Source organism: Microcaecilia unicolor, chromosome 5, assembly GCF_901765095.1.
Source record: "Microcaecilia unicolor chromosome 5, aMicUni1.1, whole genome shotgun sequence".
NCBI lineage: Eukaryota > Metazoa > Chordata > Amphibia > Gymnophiona > Siphonopidae > Microcaecilia > Microcaecilia unicolor.
Genome location: NC_044035.1, coordinates 208,774,767 through 208,795,107, shown reverse-complemented (window position 1 = coordinate 208,795,107; position 20,341 = coordinate 208,774,767). Strand labels below are relative to the sequence as shown.

At 44.6% G+C, this 20,341-nt stretch overlaps 1 protein-coding gene across 3 annotated transcripts in view; it reads left to right on the top strand.

The window, feature by feature from the left end:
* Positions 1-20,341, top strand: part of RSPRY1 (ring finger and SPRY domain containing 1) — a 663,702-nt gene that overhangs the window by 391,279 nt on the left and 252,082 nt on the right. For all 3 annotated transcript variants that reach the window (XM_030203731.1, XM_030203729.1, XM_030203730.1), the window contains one exon: positions 3,511-3,654. In XM_030203731.1, the coding sequence (XP_030059591.1) occupies positions 3,511-3,654 (144 nt within the window). The remainder of the gene's footprint in view (positions 1-3,510; positions 3,655-20,341) is intronic.

Genomic DNA, 20,341 nt, shown 5'->3' with positions numbered 1-20,341 from the left:
GAGGGAAGCACGCGGGCGTAATGGGCGGGAAGTCACTCGCGCATGCGCGGAGCGTTGTCCCCGCGCCCATCGCGCTGCTTCTAGAAGGTTTAAAATTTTTGCGTTTAAATTCCAGAGCTCCTGGGCCATCGCGGACGATGACCCATGCATGATGATGTCCAGCCTGCTGTCCTCGGAGAATACCTGCTACAGGTAAGTATCTTCATTGTCCATGCAGATGACTATTCAACTCCTGGAGCTACTGGGGTTTGTCATAAATTACCCAAAGTCCCACCTTCTTCCAGTTCAGAGACTAGAATTCATAAGAGCCCTGCTGGACTCGCAGACGGCTCATGCCTACCTCCCAGAAGCGAGGGCAGACAATCTTTTCTCACTGGTTTCCGTGGCCAAAGCGTCTCAGCAGATCACAGCTTGGCAGATGTGGAGTCTTCTGGGCCATATGGCCTCCAAAGTTCATGTGACTCCCATCGCCCGTCTTCACATGAGATCAGCTCAATGGACCCTAGCCTCCCAGTGGTAACAAGCTGCTGGGGATCTAGAGGATGCAGTCCAGTTGTCCACTGCTTTTCACAATTCCCTGGTATGGTGGGCAATTCGCACCAATTTGACCTTGGGACGTCCCTTCCAAATTCCTCAGCCTCGAAAAGTGCTGAATACGGATGTATCTCTCCTGGGGGTGGGAATTCATGTAGATGGGCTCCACACTCAGGGAGCTTGGTCCCTTAAGGAATCAGGTCTTCAGATCAATCTCCTGGAGTTGCGAGTGATCTGCAATGCTCTAAAGGCTTTCAGAGATCGGCTGTCCAATCAAATTATCCAAATTCAGACAGACAACCAGGTTGCCATGTACTACGTCAACAAGCAGGGGGGCACCGGTTCTCACCCCCTTTGTTGTGAAGCCGTCCAGATGTAGCTTTGGGCTCACTGTCACGGCATGTTTCTGCAGGCCATGTATCTGGCAGGCGTAAACAACAGTCTGGCTGGCAGGTTCAGCAGGATAATGCAACTTCACGAGTGGTCTCTCAACAGGACATTTGTGCGCAAGATCTTCCGAGCGAGGGGCACCCCCTCTTTGGATCTTTTTGCCACTCAGATCAATCACAAGGTCCCTCAGTTCTGTTCCAGACTTCAGACCTATGACAGGCTAGCCTCAGATGCCTTTCTCCTGCATTGGAGGTCAGGCCTTCTGTATGCGTATCCTTCCATACCTATAGTAGGGAAGACTTTGCTGAAACTCAGGCAAGACCGCGGAACCATGATTCTGATTGCTTCCTTCTGGCCGGGTCAGATTTGGTTCCCTCTTCTTCTGGAGTTATCCTCCGAAGAACCATGGAGATTGGAGTGTTTTCCAACACTCAGAACGAGGGGGCGCTTCTGCATCCCAACCTCCAGTCTCTGGCTCTCACGGCCTGGATGTTGAGGGCATAGATTTCGCCTTCTTGGTTCTTTCTGAGGGTGTCTCCCGAGTCTTGCTTGCTTCCAGGAAAGATTCCACGAAGAGGTGTTATTCTTTTAAATGGAGGAAGTTTGCCGTCTGGTGTGACAGCAAGCCCCTAGATCCTCGCTTTTGTCCTACACAGACCCTGCTTGAATACCTTCTGCACTTGTCAGAGTCTGGTCTTAAGACCCAACTCCTTAAGAGTTCATCTTAGTGCTATTAGTGCTTATTGTTATCATGTGGAGGGGAAGCCTATCTCTGGACAGCCTTTAGTTGTTCGCTTCATGAGAGGTTTGCTTTTGTCAAAGCCCCCTGACAAAACCTCCTACGGTGTCATGGCATCTCAACGTCGTCCTAACCCAGCTGATGAAAGCTCTTTTTGAGCCTCTGGATTCCTGTCATCTGAAGTATTTGACCTGGAAGGTCATTTTCTTGGTGGCTGATACTTCAGCTCGTACGGTCAGTAAGCTTCAAACCTTAGTAGCCCATGCTCCCTATACTAAATTTCATCATAACAGAGTAGTCCTCCGCACTCACCCTAAGTTCTTGCCGTAGGTGGTGTCGGAGTTCCATCTGAACCAGTCAATTGTCTTGCCAACATTCTTTTCCCGTATTCATACCCGCCCTGCTGAACGTCAGTTGCATACCTTGGACTGCAAGAGAGCATTGGCCTTCTATGTGGAGTGGAGAAGCCCCTTCAGTCAGTCCGCCCAAATGTTTGTTTCTTTCGACCCCAACAGAAGGGGGGTGGCTGTCGGGAAACGCACCATTTCCAATTGGCTAGCAGATTGCATTTCTTTTACTTATGCCCAAGCTGGGCTGACTCTTGAGGGTCATGTCACGGCTCATAGTGTTAGAGCCATGGCAGTGGCCCACTTGAAGTCAGCCACTATAGAAAAGATTTGCAAGGCTGCGATGTGGTCATCAGTCCACACATTCACATCTCATTACTGCCTTCAGCAGGATAGCCGATGCAACAGTCGGTTTGGGCAGTCGGTGCTGCAGAATCTGGGGTTTAGAATCGAGGCTCCACCCCCCTAGGCCCATTTTTATTCTGTTCCAGGCTGCACTCTCAGTTAGCTGTTTCTTCGTAGGTCAATTTTTGTTGTGTCCTCGCTGTTGCAACGCCCAATTGACCCTGTTTGTTGTTTTGAGTGAGCCTGGGGGCTAGGGATACCCATATGTGAGAACAAGGAGCCTGCTTGTTCTCGGAGAAAGCGAAGTTACTTACTTGTAGCAGGTATTCTCCGTGGATAGCAGGCTGATTGTTGTCACCAACCCGCCCGCCTCCCCTTTGGAGTTGTTCCTTTCTTTGGTTTTGCTTCATAAGTTGACTGAAGCGGGACTCTTGCGCGAGGGGCGGGAAGATGGCCGCTCAATGCGTGGTGCGCGCACCCATACGCTTGAAGGCTCTACCAATCTTTGTTGCTAGGAAGATTTTCCGGACCTGGGGCTGCTGTAAACGTCACCCATATGTGAGAACAATCAGCCTGCTCTCCTCGGAGAATACCTACTACAGGTAAGTAACTTCGCTTTAAGCTCCCTATGGTTCACAGTTGGGAAATGCATTTAGTGGGGGGGATGTATTTAATGAAGGGATGCTGAAGGGAAAAACTGGATTGACTTCAAAGGTAATGATCTGTTCTTTTGACTATAGAGGTTGGACTTTGAGTTAGCGAGTAATTCAGAAGTGTTGACTTGCTTTATTATTGGGTCTTTTCCTATTCACCACACTGCCACTACAACCTGTAGACTGGGTATGTTAGATGAGAGGGTATAAAACGGGGGATATAATCCCTGGGTGGTTTCAAATGAAAGCCCATAATTCGACCCTAGTTCCAATTGGCTCAAAGTATAATTGAATAGAAAACTGACAAATCCAAAAACAGGAGTACATGATTTAGGGTGGAGAGAAATGAGGTAATAGAAAAGCCTGGCATGAATACATACAAGCAGTCAGGATCTGGAAATGTGAGTTAAGTGAAAAAGAAAGTTAAGCATAGATAGAAGAGGTGAACCATACTGAAGATAGTGATAATTACAAATATTTGCTTGTATAATTTCTCACTCAGGCACGATGCGATGCTTCGTCTTTTGAAAGTGTCCGGTGTACATTCTGTGTGGATTCTGATGTGTGGTACTATGAAGTTACAGTTATTACTTCTGGTGTAATGCAAATAGGTTGGGCAACCAAAGACAGCAAATTTCTGAATCATGTAAGTACTGTGACTATATAAAGAATACAGGGGATGTTTTTCAAAATTCTGCAAATAGTTGAAAGGTTTGTGGACACTTCTAGCCATGATTAATACTAGAAAAGCAGACTGGGTCGAAAAAAATAAGTAGTTTATTGAAACAAAACCCAGAAGTAGGAGTTAAAACAATACCCGATGTGGCCACGTTTCGCCCTCAGGTTGCGTCTGGGGTAAAACTATAAAATAAAAAACATAGACGTAAAATCATTGTATAAAAATCATGTACATATACATCAAACTGAACAGAAAATCAAAACATATTCAAACCATCCATAAAATAACAAAGTAGAATAAAATAATACAATTAAGTATCAAATACTTATGCAATAGTTTAATCATGACGTTAAAAACCAATGTGTTGTAAACTTAATACATTCAAATACAGTAAAAAAGAAAAATATGAATCTATCCTATATAATAATTCTCACCTCCAACGTTCTAAGTGTCTGGCTGCCTGTGTCCTTGGCTTTCTTCAGAGTTGGTCTGCTAGGCTCCGTAGATCAGGCTGACGTCACAAGCAGCACTGACCAACTGCTCGACAGCAGCACGAGGCCCCGCCCTCACCCCTCCCCGAGGTCGCTGCCGCCGCCGCTCACCCCTCCACCCCCCCCCCCCCCCGAGGTCGCCACCGCTGCCCCACTCCACCCCTCACGAGGTCGCCGCAGCCACTGCTCCCCCCTCCACCCCATCCCCCCAAGGACACCGCCCAGGCCCAGCCACTTTCCCTCCAGGCCCGCCCACCCAACACAGACCTGCCAAGTTTCCCACGAAACACGCGGCGCCAGCTCCCATTTCTGGCCACTGCTGCTGCTCCAGCAGCGGCCGCTACAAAAAGAAAACAAGGTATTTAATGCACCAAAAATGCTTTAAAAAAGCAAGCGCAGCACTGCAGGCAGCCATCAGGCATTGGCTATCCGCTCTGCAGTCGCTCCTCTCGCCTCTCACATCACTGCCCCTGGAGCAGACCTCTGAGGAGCGCAGCGATGTGAGAGGAGAGAGGAGCGGCTGCAGAGCCGACAGGCAATGCCTGATGGCTGCTTGCGGTACCGTGCTTGCTTTGTAAAAACATTTTTGCTTGTTTAGATTACCTCTTTTGTTTTTGTAGCGACTGCTGCTTCTCAACAGGAGAAGCAGCAGTGGCCAGAAATGGGAGCTGGCACCGCGTGTTTCGCGGGAGACTTGGCAGGTCTGTGTTGGGTGGGTGGGCCTGGATGGAAAGAAGGGGATAGAGAGAGAGAGACACTGGATGGAAGAATCAGGAGAAGGGCGGTAGACGGAAGGATGGGGAGAGAAAGACACGATGGAAGGATGGGGAGAGAAAGGGGGAGATGGATGAATGGATACAGAGAGAAAGGGGAGAGACTGGAAGGATGTGGGGAGAGAAGGGATACTGAACAGAAAAGGGTAGAGAGATAGAGAGACACTGGATAGAAGGAGGGGGAGAGAGACATTAGATGGAAGGATCAGGAGAGAGGGTAGATGGGTGGAAGGATGGGGAGAGAAAGAGGGAAGATGCTGGATAGAAGGGTACGGAAAGAAAAGGAGACACTGGATGGAAGGATGCAGAAAGAAAGATGGGAGACATTGGGAGGGGGTCCTGAGACCAGGGAGGGGGTCCTGAGAGGGGGGGGGGTGGAGAGGGTCCTGAGACCAGAGAGGTGGGGGTTCTGAGACCAGGCAGGGGGTCCAGAGACCTGAGAGGGGGGGGGAGAGGGGAGGAGGGGCAGAGGGAGGTGAGGAGAGGGTCCTGAGACCAGAGAGGGGGAGGAGGTATCTCTCTCTCTCTCTCTCTCTCTCTCTCTCTCTCTCTCTCACACACACTGTCTCTAACTGTATCACATTCACTCTCTGTGTGTCACACAGTCACTCTCTAACACTCTCAATCTCATAAACTCTCTCGGTCTTACAGAGAGTCTGTGTATCGCACAGGTACTCTCACACTCTTATCTGTCTCAGACACACTCGCACCCACACTCACTCTCTCTCTGTCACACACTCACACATTCACTCTAACACACACTCTCTCAAACATACACACTCCGAGGAAAAACCTTCCTAGCGCCTGTTTCATTTGTGTCAGAAACGGGCCTTTTTTACTAGTATATTATAAAACCGAAAGTGGAAAATCAAAACTTATAAAAGCACAGGTGGATAGAATATTATGCAAATCCATACGAAATGTGCAAAATGTATAGTGTAGCATGCACTTGCTTTAACGTTTCGTGAGCTTTTCAAATATTTATATTGCGAATATGCTTTCAAATTTAGTGTTTCCTTGTCACTTGCAGCAGATGAATCCAGGAACTAGTGGGTTAAGTCTGCCTACCAGCAGCTGAAGATAGAGATAAACAAACTAAAGGCAGTGATGCCAGATGGCCAGCTCCTTCCTCAGTTAGTATGTCTCTCAGTAGGTGGTGGACGGCTTTTTCTCCAGTTCCTGGGCCCAAGGCCTCTGAGGGTGCTCCTGGGCCAGTGGCCAGTTTGAGCCGGGGGTGGCGGACTGGTGGTGTCCCCTTTGGCAGCATACGCAGTTGCTTTGTCCCTGCTTCTCCTCAAATTCCCTCTGAACAGGTTTTGCTGTTCCTTTCCTTCCCAGTTTGTTTCTGCCTCCTCACTGAAAAAAAAAAAAAAAAAAAAGAGAACCATAGAATTTGTTTAAAAGAGAAGCACAGGGAAGTGTATTTTTGCTGAGAGCAGGTTTGTGTTACTGCTGTCCGAGTCCTGTTTTCTGTTGCCTGCTTGTCTGAGCCTGCCTCGAAGTGAAGTCAGAGAGTTTTTTTCTTCAGCTCAGCTGTCAGTTCCCGCGCTTTCCCAGTCCGGGGTAAGTCCTGCTGGGTTCCTGTTTGGGGATGGGCGATGGCAGCGGAGGCGGTAAAATGCTGTTCCCGATGCAGGAAACAGCGTTCGGTGGCGGGCCTTTGCAGCGCTGATTTGGTGGGACTCGACGGAGCGGTGCCCCCTCCCCCTCGAGATCGTGCTTTCCCGCCCAGAGCCTGGTGATTCTCTCGCCATTTTGTGATCGGTCGCGGAGCCGGCTCCGGTAGCAGTTTTGGGCAAAGCTTCTTCTCCGCTGGTAGGGGAGTCAGAGGCCCGTCAGGCACTGTGGGCGGTGGTGCAGGTGCCATGGCTGCGACCTCCGTTGCGGGAGAGGAGTTTTCATCAGAGTTTATTTTGCTACGCCATCAGGCATTTTTGTTAGAAAGGGCCTTGCCCCCCCCCCCCCCCCTCACGCGGCTACGACAGCTTCGACCTTTGATTCTCTCATGGGATCGGGGGGTAACCAAGAGATTTTGAGTTTTTCCCCAGAGGATTTCTTCTCACTTAAAAAGCCTAGGCTTTCATTGGTTTCTGAGGAGGGGTCCTGCATATGGTCGCCTGCAGCTTCCTCCATGGTGGCTCTCTCGAAGCAGACGGGGTTAGAGGACGTGTAGGACGGTGTCCTCACTGACCAACTGGAGGACTCTTCCACCGTGACGATTGTCCATAAGGAGGAGTTGTCCTCCTTTATCTCTCAGGCGCTGGAAGCCCTAAATATAGAGGACCCTGAGGTTGCGGCTTCTTAGGCAGTCAACCCTAAGATGGCTAGTACCAGACGACCTTCTAAGGCCTTTCCAGTACATGAAGCTATTGAAGAGTTGATTTCGGCCCAGTGGGCGGATCCGGATGGGGGGGGCTGAAAGTAGCCAGGGCTATGACCAGGCTGCATCCAGTTTCAGTGGACCGTTTAGAGCAGTTTGCTCTACCTAGGGTGGATGCCCTCGTGATGGCGGTCACTAAGAAGACTACTCTTCCAGTATAAGGTGATGTGGCACTTAAGGATATGCAAGACGACGGCTAGAGAGAGGCCTCTTTAAAATGTGCCTTTGAGGTGGCCGCTTTGACACTTCAAGCTTCTGTTTGTAGTTCTTATGCAGCTAGAGCTTGTCTCAGTTGGCTACATTCTGTCATGGGAACTCCTCAGATGTCGCTGATGGATATTGGGCTGGCGTACTTGGCGGATGCCTTGTATGATTTGGTCCGTGCTTCAGCCAAACTCATGGCCTTGACCTTTTCCTCTCGGTGTCTTCTGTGGTTCCGTCATTGGGCCGCAGATATGGCCTCTAAGCAACAGCTCATTAAATTGCCTTTCCGAAGGAAATTGCTTCTTGGGGAAGACCTAGAAAAGATTGTTAAAGATCTGGGGGATTCCAAATCTCAGCGTCTTCCGGAGGATAGACCCAAGTCTACTTCCAGGCAGGGAGCCTCGAGGTCACGTTTCCGAGAGATGCGACGGTATCGCCGGGGGGCAATCCAACGCAACCTTTCAGCGTCCTCATTTTGGGCAGCGTTCTTCCTTTCGCAACGAGAAGCATCCGGCTGGACCCCCCTCTCGTCAGGGGGCTCCTCAGGCCTCCCAATGATGGGGCACAGGTCCATTCTGGAGGAGAGCAGATCGGTGGTCGGCTTTCTCTGTTTCTTCCAGAGTGGGCCAGAATTACTTCGGACCAGTGGGTCCTTGATGTGGTGCCGAGAAGGTTACAAGCTAGAATTCTTCTCTCCTGTCACAGATTTTTTTCTGGAGTCCCGCTGTGTATCGCGTGCCAAGAGGACAGCGGTTCTGCAGTGTTTGCGAGACCTGCTAAGGATAGGGGCTATCGTGCCTGTTCCTCCTCTCGAAAGGCGCACAGGTCGGTACTCTATCTTCTTTGTGGTTCCAAAGAAGGGAGGGGCTTTTCGGCCTATTCTCGATCTCAGAAAAGTAAACCAGTTTTTGCAGGTTCGTCACTTCCGCATGGAGACATAAGGGAGTTATTGCTGCTGTTCAACCAGACGAGTTTTTGACTTCTCTCAATTTGAGGGAAGCTTACCTGCACATTCCCATTTGGCAGCCCCATCAGAAATTTCTCAGATTTGCGGTACTGGGTCAGCACTTCCAGTTTCGGGCCCTTCCTTTCAGAATGGCCACTGCCCCACGCACTTTTTTCAAGGTCATGGTGGTGGTGGCGGCATTCCTGCAAAAGGAGGGGATTCAAGTGCATCCATATCTCGACAACTGGCTGATTCGGGTGACGACAGCAGAGGAGAGTCGAGTGGTCACCGACCGAGTGATTGCGGTGTTGCAATCCTTAGGTTGGGTGGTCAATATGGACAAGAGTCATCTGGTTCCTTGTCAGAGTCTGGATTATCTTGAAGTGCAATTCAGTACGAAGCGTGGGAAGGTGTTTCTCCCCGAGGGACGAAGGATCAAATTGCTTTCTCAGGTACGGACCTTATTGAGTCGTCATGCTCCCCAAGTATGGGACTATGTTCAGTTCCTCGGTTCCATGACGGCGACCTTGAAGGTCATTCCATGGGCAAGGGCTCTCATGCGGCCTCTTCAGAATTTCCTTTTTAGCAGATGGTCGCCGACGTCACTGGATTATCAACGATGCCTTCCCTGGTCAGGCCATGGACAGTCTCGCGCTGTGGCTCTGGTCAGCCAGTTTGCAGAAGGGTGTTTCTCTGGCGTCTCCCAGTTGGGTGATAGATGTGACGGATGCCAGCCTTGCGGGCTGGGGAGCCCATTGTCTTCATCGAGTAGCCCAGGGATCGTGGACCCCTCTCAAAGCCAATAAATCATCTGGTGTTGCGAGCAGTCGTGAATGCGCTGCGGAGTTTTCAGGAACTTCTGCAGGGGCAGACGGCTCGTGTATTCTCGGACAGTACCATGACTGGGGCATACATCAATCGGCAGGGAGGCACTCAGAGTCTTCCCTTGGCAGTGGAACAGTCTCATCTTCTAGTATGGGCGTCTGTCGGCAGCGCACATTGCGGTTGAAGACAATGTTCAAGCGGATTTTCTCAGCCGGACTCTTTTGGACACAGCGGAATGGACGCTGTTGGACTTGGCTTTTCGGCTGATCTGTCAACATTGGGGAAGACCAGTAATGGATCTCATGGCCATGGCTTGCAATGCCAAAGTTCCCCGGTTCTTCAGCCGCAAACGGTAGCCAGGATCCGCAAGATTGGATGGTCTTCTCCAGCTGTGGCTGGAACAACAGCTACTGTATGTTTTTCCTCTGTGGCCTCTGATAGGGAGAGTTCTTTGCCGCATAGGGCGGCATCGGGGGCCGGTCGTTCTAGTGACCCCAGACTGGCCCCGACGGCCATGGTATGCGGATCTTGTTCGAGCACTCTCAGAGCCACCATTGCGACTTCCGGTGACTCCCGATCTGCTGCATCAAGGGCCAGTTCAGATGGAAAATCCCTCCCTCTTTGGTCTTATGGCCTGGCTATTGAGAGGCTGAGGAAGAAGGGATTTTCAGAACCAGTCATTGCCACTCTTTTGAGGGCATGGAAGCAGTCTAATTCAGTAGCATACATGCGAGTGTGGAAAGCTTTTTTCGGCGTGATGTGCTTTGCGTGCTGAATCGCCTTTACGGGCGGACATTCCAGTTATTCTGGAGTTCCTTCAGGATCGTCTTCAAAAGAGATTGGAATATAATTACCTTCGAGTGCAGGTGGCCACGCTAGCTTGTTTTAGGTGAAAACTGCATGGTTCCTCTTTAGCAGCTCACTCTGATGTCCGTTTCCTCTGCGGGGCTCTTCGGTTTCGGGCTCCTCTGCGGCAGCTGTGCCCGGCGTGGCATTTGAATGTGGTACTGCGAGCCCTCCAGGCCCCACCGTTTGAGCCGTTGAATAAGGTTTCTAACACTTAAGACAGTGTTTTTGGTGGCCATTGCTTCGGTAAGGAGGATATCTGAAATTCAGGCTTTGTCTTTCAGAGATCCTTTTTTTTTTTTTTTTTTTTTTTTGCAGTTTTCTGAAGCAGATGTGTTGATCCGGACTGTGCCGTCATTTCTGCCTAAAGTGGTTTTGGCTTTCCATGTCAATCAGGCGGTTTATCTTCCGTCTTTACAAAAAGAGGATTATCTGGGGGAGTTTGCCTCGCTACATTTCCTGGACTTGCGGAGAGCCTTGTTTCGATACTTGCAAATCTCTAACGAGTTTCGACGCTCGGATCATCTCTTTGTGCTCTTTTCGGGATTGAAAAGAGGTGAGGTGTCTTTTAAGGCTTCCATTGCTTGCTGGATTAGGGAAACCGTTGGAGTGGTGTATCTGCTATAAGGGCGGGCGTCTCCAGTGGCCTTGAAGGCGCATTCTACTTGGCACAGGCGGCTTCTTGGGCGGAGGTGTCTGCCTTATCTCTGGAAGAGATTTGTCGGGTGGCTACTTGGGCGTCCCATCATACTTTTGCGAAGCATTACAGGCTAGACGTGTCTGCTCGGCAGGATGTGTGTTTTGGGGCGGGAGTGTTGGCACTGGGAGCGTCAGCTTCCCATCCTACTTAAAGAATGCTTTGGTACATCCCACTTGTTCCTGGATTCATCTGCTGCAAGTGACAAGGTAAAATTATGTCTTACCTTATAATTTTCTTTCCTTTAACGCAGTAGATGAATCCAGGATCCCTCCCTAGTTCAGCCGACTATTTTTTCATTTTCCCCGCAGTGTGGCTATTTTTTCCTTCCGGGTTCTCTTTTGCAGAGTTCAGACAGACATGGGAACACAGAAAGGATTCCGATTTCTGGATCAAGTTGCAGTTATTTTGAAGTTCTTATTTGGTTCTCTGTTTTTCATAGTGAGGATGGTTTCTGGTTGTGATTGGTTTCATATTTTTGGCCTTGGCAAATGCTTATGAATGACATACTATCTGAGGAAGGAGCTGGTCGTCTGGCATCACTGCCTTTAGTTTGTTTATCTCTATCTCCACCTGCTGGTAGGCGGACTTAACCCACTAGTTCCTGGATTCATCTGCGTTAAAAGAAAATTATCAGGTAAGACATAATTTTACCATACATACTTAGAAAAGAGGGGTTATTGAAATGCACCCCTTAAAAATATATAAAGAACATCCTAAAATGAAAATATATTAAAGAATATATTAATAATTCCACTAGGAAAATTCCTCTTAACAGTGTCCAACTGTATATATAACAAAAAACAAAAGCAACCAAACGGACTAACCACGCGCTCTAAAAATGATAGTTACGTGTTTTCTCTTCTATTTATTGAATTATTCAAGAAAAGCAACTACATTCGCTATACTTCGAATATTCAACAGCGTCGGAATATAGCTGATCCCACTTTGTCTAAACATTAAATATATGATCCCTCTGTACCAGATAAGAAACGGGTCAGAAAACCATATTGATCTTAATAGACTATCTTTCTCATTAACTTTCTTTATACTAACCTGTGTGCATCTTGTAAATTCCTTAGCATACTCAATAGTCATAATTCACACAATTGTAATGATGCCTCATTTATATCTGAATACATAACAGCAGATCTGTTCTGCTTAAGGACATCTGGATGCACTATACTCCAAATATTCATCAGAGTTTAGTCATGGTTAAGGGTCTGAATAAAAATTCGCTAACATTAAATTTATGATTCCTCTCTGCCAGACCATAAACAGGTATCCGTATTGAACTACATATATTTTTCACATTAAATTTCATCAGGTGTGTTTTCCCAGTCCCTTTGCCCCCGCCCCCCCCCCCCCCCCCCCCCCCCCCAGGGAGGTGAAACACTTCAGCCTCATAGGCTGAAAAATAAGAGAGACAATCAGACTTAGTTGTAGGCGCACCAGTAAAAAGCTTTATTGGTATATATCACTAATCCAAAATACAAGGTAATTGTTCTCTCTGCAGCAGGTTGTCAGACAGCAAAGCCAGATACCAAAACTGAATAACAAAGACTACTCAGCTCACACTGTTCCAGCCATTACATATATACTGTTGTAAGTTTTGTTTCCCCCAAATCATGTGATTTCCCCTAAACTAGAATCATTAGGTAGCCTATGCCATATATGGATGTTCCTGTATTCTATCAGTCTCTCCTGAAGTGTGTATGTGGACTGTCGGTGGCCATTGGCTAATTAGCTATTAGTTCTGGCCAGTTCTTAAACAAAATGGCATTAGCTCAATGCTTTTCCCAAGTTTTATACTTTATGCAAATCTAGTTAAAGTTAATTTAGAATAAAGTCAATTGTGATTATAGCCTATCGCACAAGAGTATATCATAATTCATATACATTTCCCTGTTCAAACAGTTCCACATATGTCCACATATATATTCATTTACTCAGACCATCTAACCAACGTATAGTGTACTTTCTAGATATTCTGCCATGTGACTTTTCACAATATGGACTGTTAAACAGTGCATCCAACGGGCCCATAAACTGCTAACAGCGTTGACAATGTCTCATTACAAATCATTTAGTTTTAAACATCTCTGTAACCTTTCACATAGAAATACCAAAGAATGAATGGGAATTTTTCATCCATCTGCTTTACAATTAGACTCCCTACAATTCAAAACATAACTGTAAATCTTTATCATGGTAATTCCCTCTAGTGGCTGAATTAAGGAGGAAAACAGTAGCTATTTGTAAGGTAGGGTAAAAAGTTTTCAAATTCAGATAATATAAAACAAAGTGGGAAAGTTTGCAATCAGATAATGATAACAAGGTATCTCGTATACGTTGAAAAAGAAGGCCATTTAAACAAATTAGGGCAAACTAGAGCAGCACAAAACAGTTTCAGGCAAGGCACATGAAAAAACTAAACAACTTCATTATTATTATTATTTATTGCACTTGTATCCCACATTTTCCCACCTATTTGCAGGCTCAATGTGGCTTACAAAGACCTGTTATAGCATCACCAAATCAGGGTACAAAAAATACAATTGATGTGAAAGATATATCAGGATAGTAAGTTAGTCTAATAAAGCTGTTATAAAAGACAATCATCGCGAGGAATGAGTAGTGATATGTTAGAATTGATTATGGGTTTTCGTGATAGGCTTTGGTGAAAAGGTGAGTTTTCAGCGATTTGCAAAAGTTAATGATTTCGTTGATTTGTTTTCAGGTGATTTGGTATAGCGTTCCACAGTTGCGTGCTCATGTAGGAAAAACTGGACACATGTGTTAGTTTGTATTTTAGTCCTTTGCAGCTGGGGAAGTGCAGGTTAAAAGTATGGGCAGATCTTTTGGCATTTCTAGGTGGGAGGTCCACAAGATCAAGCATGTATGACGGGGCGTCTCCGTAAATGATTTTGTGGACAATCGTGCAAATTTTGAACTTGATGCGTTCTTTGATTGGGAGCCAGTGTAGTTTCTCTCTTAGGGGTTTTGCACTTTCATATTTCCAAATATAAGTCTGGCTGCAGTATTTTGGGCAGTTTGAAGTTTCTTGATAAGTTTCTTCATAATCTAAAAGCTCATGTAGGTACACTCTTCCTGGGAGATATGTCTCTGAAATCTCAGTTACCTAGGGTACAGAACATACATATGCATAGCTCTATCATGAAAACTAAGAATTAAGCACATTTAATATTTAAATAGACAAACATTTCTTGTAACTAAATTTAAAGGTAGAAAGCATGAGCCTGTCAGGAAACTAATAACTAATGTAAAAACTATCAAGCGATGAAACATACTACAGAGAATGCAGAACCAGATTTGCAGAACAAGTAATGGCAAGCTTTGAACCCAATCTAATAAAATTGAGCTGTAAAAAAATACAAATCGTAATGTAGCAAACAAAGCTGCATCCTTGGCTGACCTTTACAAAATATAGATCAGGCAAGAAATAGCCTATAATTTGGAAATGATAGATTGTATTGCATTTTAAATATTCCTCTGCTGTGTGAATCGGGTCCTTTAATCACAAAGCAGTTGGATTTAAATATAAAATGCAATTAAATCAGCCGTAATTGAGACAGCCGTAAGACTTGAGGAAAATTAAAAAAATCTTACAGGACATAATTAATGGGCAAACAAATCTGCACAGCTAAAATAAAGAAGCAAAAAGCAGGAAAAACAGTTTATTTCAAAGGAAAGGTCTTCGTACAATAAAGTTCAGGAATCAGTCTCTAAAAATACAGACAGCTGAATTCTCCCTGAAAGAAAATACAGACTGGCCAGTCTGCACTCATGCCCACACATAGTGATGAAGGATAGGAAAGAAAGAAAAAAAAAAGACAGAGCTGCTTTAAATCCAGTCAACCTCTGCCAGGAAGCTAGGAAAAGAAATACAGCTGTCTTTTATCAAAGGTGCTAGGACACAAAACAGTTCTCGGTGATGAAATAACACAGACTGTTCGCAACTACAAAAAAAAAAAATCCCTCTTTACCCTACTAAATGACATCACAAGAAACCCGGACAAAAAGTTTCCCTGTCGATACAATAACTCCAGCACTTTTTCTCACTTCAATCCTAAGCAAACAGTAATACATGCTGTTACAAACTGTTAACCCTCTCACAAATATCCACGGCTCTGAAGACTACAAGAGAATCGGGGCAGAAAAAAAAATCCCTCCTTAGACTTTAGCAATATATGGCATTTTACATTGTACAATTTAATATCCTGAGTCATTAAAGGAAGAACACAAGAGCTCTCTGCAATAAAGAATACTGGTGCACACAATTTTAAATACACTGGCTATATCCTACTCAATGAAAGTAGTTGAGAACTAAAAATTAACTTCCCCCATCAAAATCAACATAAAAAAATAATACAACAGCCAGCTTCAAATTTCCATACGTGCACCAATTTTGCCTTTGACGCATCCACACTGGTCACTACACTTATGCACTCTCACCGTGCCTTTTGTAGTGAACTTCAACACAGCCTGCAGGTTCCTCAAACTGTCAGCTCCGGAGAAATCTCTTTTTCTGAGCTATCAACAATCTCCACAGTCCTGCTGCAGGAATAGCCCAGACTTCTTTGATTAATTTAGTGGGGCAATCCAAGGGCTATTAAAGGGGCAATCACGTCCCTGTTTGGGCGCCAAGATGTGTTTTCCCAGTCCCTTTGCTCCCCCAGGGAGGGGAAACACTTCAGCCTCGTAGGCTGAAAAATAAGAGAGACAATCAGACTTAGTTGTAGGCGCACCAGTAAAAAGCTTTATTGGTATATATCACTAAGCCAAAATACAAGATAATTGTTCTCTCTGGAGCAAGTTGTCAGACAGCAAAGCCAGACTCCAAAACTGAATAACAAAGACTGCTCAGCTCACACTGTCCCAGCCATTACATATATACTGTTGTGAGTTTTGTTTCCCCCAAATCATGTGATTTCCCCTAAACTAGAATCATTAGGTAGCCTATTCCATATATGGATGTTCCTGTATTCTGTCAGTCTCTCCTGATGTGTGCACTTGGACAGTCGGTGGCCTTTGGCTAATTAGCTATTAGTTCTGCACGTCTGTAGTCACAGAGCAAAAAAATACTTATAACAATACTCTTGTGTTCTCTCTCCCCAAGACTGAAACATTCAGAACATCTTAGGCTCACTTTGTCCTCAGTCTTTTACCACGTCCCAAGGTTATATCCACCTTATATGAAAGGTATGTTCTCAGTTCCAGCCAAATGTGCATCTTTGAGGTGTCTGTTCTCAGCTCCTGAGAGAGCACTGATTGTTACAAAGATGCTGAGTTATTAGGCTAACATGTGAGAACCAAACGGAGCAATGTCATGCGTAGGCCTTAGTAACATGCCTAGCATAGGAAGGAATATACACAGGCTAACCTGCCTGCTTCTTATTGATTTCTTAGCGTACTAGATGGTCAAAATCCAAACAGCTATAATCATGTCTCATTAGTAACTAAATATGTAGTAGCAGAAATGATCTGCGTTAGGACAACATTAATCCAACAGACTTACTGACCCGTTCTGTTACAGAAATTAAGAACGTGCTTTGCAACATCAGATAGAATAAAAAATCGAGTACTTACTATGCTTGTTTCATTGCTCAGCATCCAACACTCCTTAATGCGTTGTTACAGCGTTACTGCGTGTGCTACGTCCTGTAATTTTAAGTCTCACAAACAAGTCATAGGTAACCAGCCATCATTGGTTCTAATCTCAATAAAATCAAAACCTAGTAGCATGATATAAAATGTATTCCTTCAGGAAACTCTTTTATGTAGGTAGCAATCAAAAATTGCTAATTTAAGACAGATATGATTTTATGAAAGTAACAGTGTCATGATGGTCAGCATAGAGTCAAGCACAAATGAAATATACTTATCAAGCTGAACTCCTATCAGTGACATTCTGATATTCAATCCTTAGTTGGAACTCATGTAAAGAGATAAAAGAAGCAAAAAAATGTGAAACTAAATTAGCTAAATATGTAAATCAACACTGGCTATCAAAAAGATCACTGGCTATAAAAAGATCAATGTAAAAAATGTGTGTAAAAATGTGGTGAAATATGTGTACTATAAAAAGAATGATTTAATCCAAAGGGTTTAACTATATTAAATTTAAATATCAATCTTTGTTCTGCTTGTAATAATTGCCTGTTAATATCTCCTCCTCTTCAATATGTTTTAATTTTTAACAGAACAAGAAACCAATTCCTCAAAAGAGTGCTTAAAGACATGTTCTACTAATGGTTTTTCTGGTATATATAGCACTTTTGTGCTCAGCAATATGTTTATTAAATGTCCTTATCGTTTTTTCCAATATATACAAGTCCACATGGACAGATCACTGCATAATCTGCTCGTGAGGTCTTGCAGTTTGAATATTCTTTTAGTTCATGTCTCTCTCCTGTCCTAGAATAAATAAATAAATTTTGATTTCAAATTAACAGAACAGAAGGACCCACACTGGGTCATCTTTTATGGGTACTGGTAATGCAGACGGTGCAAAGAAATCTTTTAGGTTCTTATTTCTTTTAAATGCTATCAGCAATTCTTTATTAGAAAAACTAGTAAAAAAGGCCCATTTCTGATACAAATGAAACGGGCGCTAGCAAGATTTTCCTTGGAGTGTGTATGATTGAGAGAGTATGTGTGAGTGACTGTGTGAGAGAGAGTGAATGTGTGTGTGTGTGTGTGTGTTTGACAGAGAGTGAGACAGGGTGTGAGTGTGTCTATGAGAGTGTGTGTGATTCTCCTCTCTCCCCTTCCCCCCCTCCAGCCACTCAGCGATTCTCCTCTCTCCCCTGCTCCCCCGCCAGCCACCCAGCGATTCTCCTCTCTCCCCTGCCTCCCCCCTCCAGCCACCCAGCGATTCTCCTCTCTCCCCTGCCTCCCCCCTCCAGCCACCCAGCGATTCTCTTCTCTCCCCTACCCACCCCCTCTAGCCACCCAGCGATTCTCCTTGCTCCCCTGATTACCTCCTTCGAAGCGGCCGCGTTATTGAAAGCCCTGCCCAACTCTAGCCTTCCCTTCGAGTTCGTTCCCTCAGAGTCCTGCACTCGCGGAAAGAGGAAATGACATCAGAAGGCGGGACTCTGAGGGAACGAACTCGAAGGGAAGGCTGGAGACAGGCAGGGCTTTCAATGACACGGCCGCTTCGACGGAGGTAATCGGGAGCGAGGAGAATCGCTGAGTGGCTGGAGGGGGGAGCAGGGGGAGAGGAGAATTGCTTGGTGGCTCGTGAAAGACCTGTGAAGTGACGCATGCGCAGAACAGCTGTGCTGTTCTGCGTATGCGCGGCACGTCGGTCACAGCTCATTTATATAGTAGGATGTGGTATACAAAGTACATACAATTTTTTTTCTTTTTTTAATGTTGATATCAGTACGGAGATGGTCGTGTCTTTGTTGTTGTGACATTCTAAGCATTCCTTCTTTTATATATATGGAGGAGTGGCCTAGTGGTTAGGGTGGTGGACTTTGGTCCTGGGGAACTGAGGAACTGAGTTCAATTCCCACTTCAGGCACAGGCAGCTCCTTGTGACTCTGGGCAAGTCACTTAACCCTCCATTGCCTGCCGCATTGAGCCTGCCATGAGTGGGAAAGCGCGGGGTACAAATGTAACAAAAATAAAATTTTGTCGGGTACCCTCTTTGTATAAATCTTTTATCCATCAAGTTCATCTACATTCTTTGTTATCTGAACATAATTTCTTCACTCTCAAAAACTGGCTAAAAAGAAGATTGCACTTGAATGGTTGACTATGACAGCTATCATATTGGAGCAGTTTATTCCTATCTGTTGGTTTTCGATATAATGTAGTCATAAATTTGCCATATCTAAATTGTATTTTTATATCTAGAAAGGTTATCTCTTTCTTGTTGTAGTTCATTTGGAACCTCAGGTTCTTATCCCTTGTATTCAACCATTCAAAGAGTTCTATTAATGCAGTTTCTCCACCTTCCCATATCATCAATGTATCGTCAATAAATCTCTTCCATATTATGATATGTTCCTTATAAGGATTATTTTGTATGTACTGTTTCTCGAAATGTGCCATAAAAAGGTTGGCTAATGAAGGGGCCTCCATAGCTGTCCCTTTTACCTGTTTATAATAACTGCCCTTGAAAACAAAAAAGTTTTCTTTTAAGGCTATCGTAATTAATTGCATGATAAATTCTGTAGGTATCCTTTTAAACATTGTTTGATATGTTAGTGCTTTATTGATTACTAACAGAGCCTCATCTTGTGGAATATTAGTATAGCGTGACGACATCAAATGTTACTAGAAAAATATCATTGTTTGTAATTGTTAATTCATCCAATATATTAATGATATGTGATGAGTCCCTAACATAGGAGTCCCTAACATGTTGGTAAATTTTGATAGAGGTTCTGGAAGAGAACCAATGCCAGAAACAATGGGTCTTCCTGGTGGATCCTTTAAAGATGTATGTATCTTTGGTAATACATAGATAACAGGAATACGCGGGTGATCTACTATCAAAAAATCACCTTCTTTAGCTGTTAGATATCCAGCCTGTAAGCCAAAATATATGAGGGAATCCATCTTCGTTTTTAAAGTGATCGTAGGGTCTCTGGGTAGTGGTAGATAGAAACTCCTATCACTTAACTGTTTCCTGATTTCATTAACATATTGTTCTTTTTCCATTACCACTACTGCTCCTCCTTTGTCAGCTTGCTTGATCACAATGCTGTTGTCATTTTTTAATTCTTCAATAGCTCTTTTCTCTAGTTATATTATAGAATGGATTTCTTTCCATCTTTTCCAAGGTGTCTACATCTTTAAGGACCATTCATTCAAAAGCTTGAATCATTGGATTCATTTGAGTCGGAGGGACCCACATACTATTTTTTCTGATTACCGAATTATTTACAGTAGAGGCTTTTTCTTTGGAGAAAAAGTCTAAAATACCTAATTTTCTAGTTAATTTAAACAGATCTACCCATGTATTTAAAGCATTATAAAAACCTTTGTTCAAAATAGAGAGCGCGCATTGGCTTAAATTCCTTCTTGATAAATTAATAACTTTCTGTGACTTATGATTCCCTTCTACAAGTGGTCCTGTCAACTGGGTGTCATTTTCTAATATAGATGCTTGTGTTTTGCTTATACATCCCGAGAGAACTAGTGAGTCAGAAACATTTGTCAAATTGGAATTCATTACTTCCGATAGTCTTCTATCGGCCTTGTATGTTGATTCATATGGCTGTTGTTGGGTTGTCTGTTCAGGGATTGTCTGTTCATAGAATTTCCTCTTCCTCTCCTTCCTCCCCCTCGTCCCCCTCCCAGTATAGTAGGACTCTTATGTTCGATATTAATTCTCATTTTGTCATTATTAAAATTCCTATTTTTATTTTCATAATATCTTGGCTTATGATTCTTCTGATGCTACGGATATATCTTACCATATCTATAGTCCAATTCGTCTCTTTTATACTTATC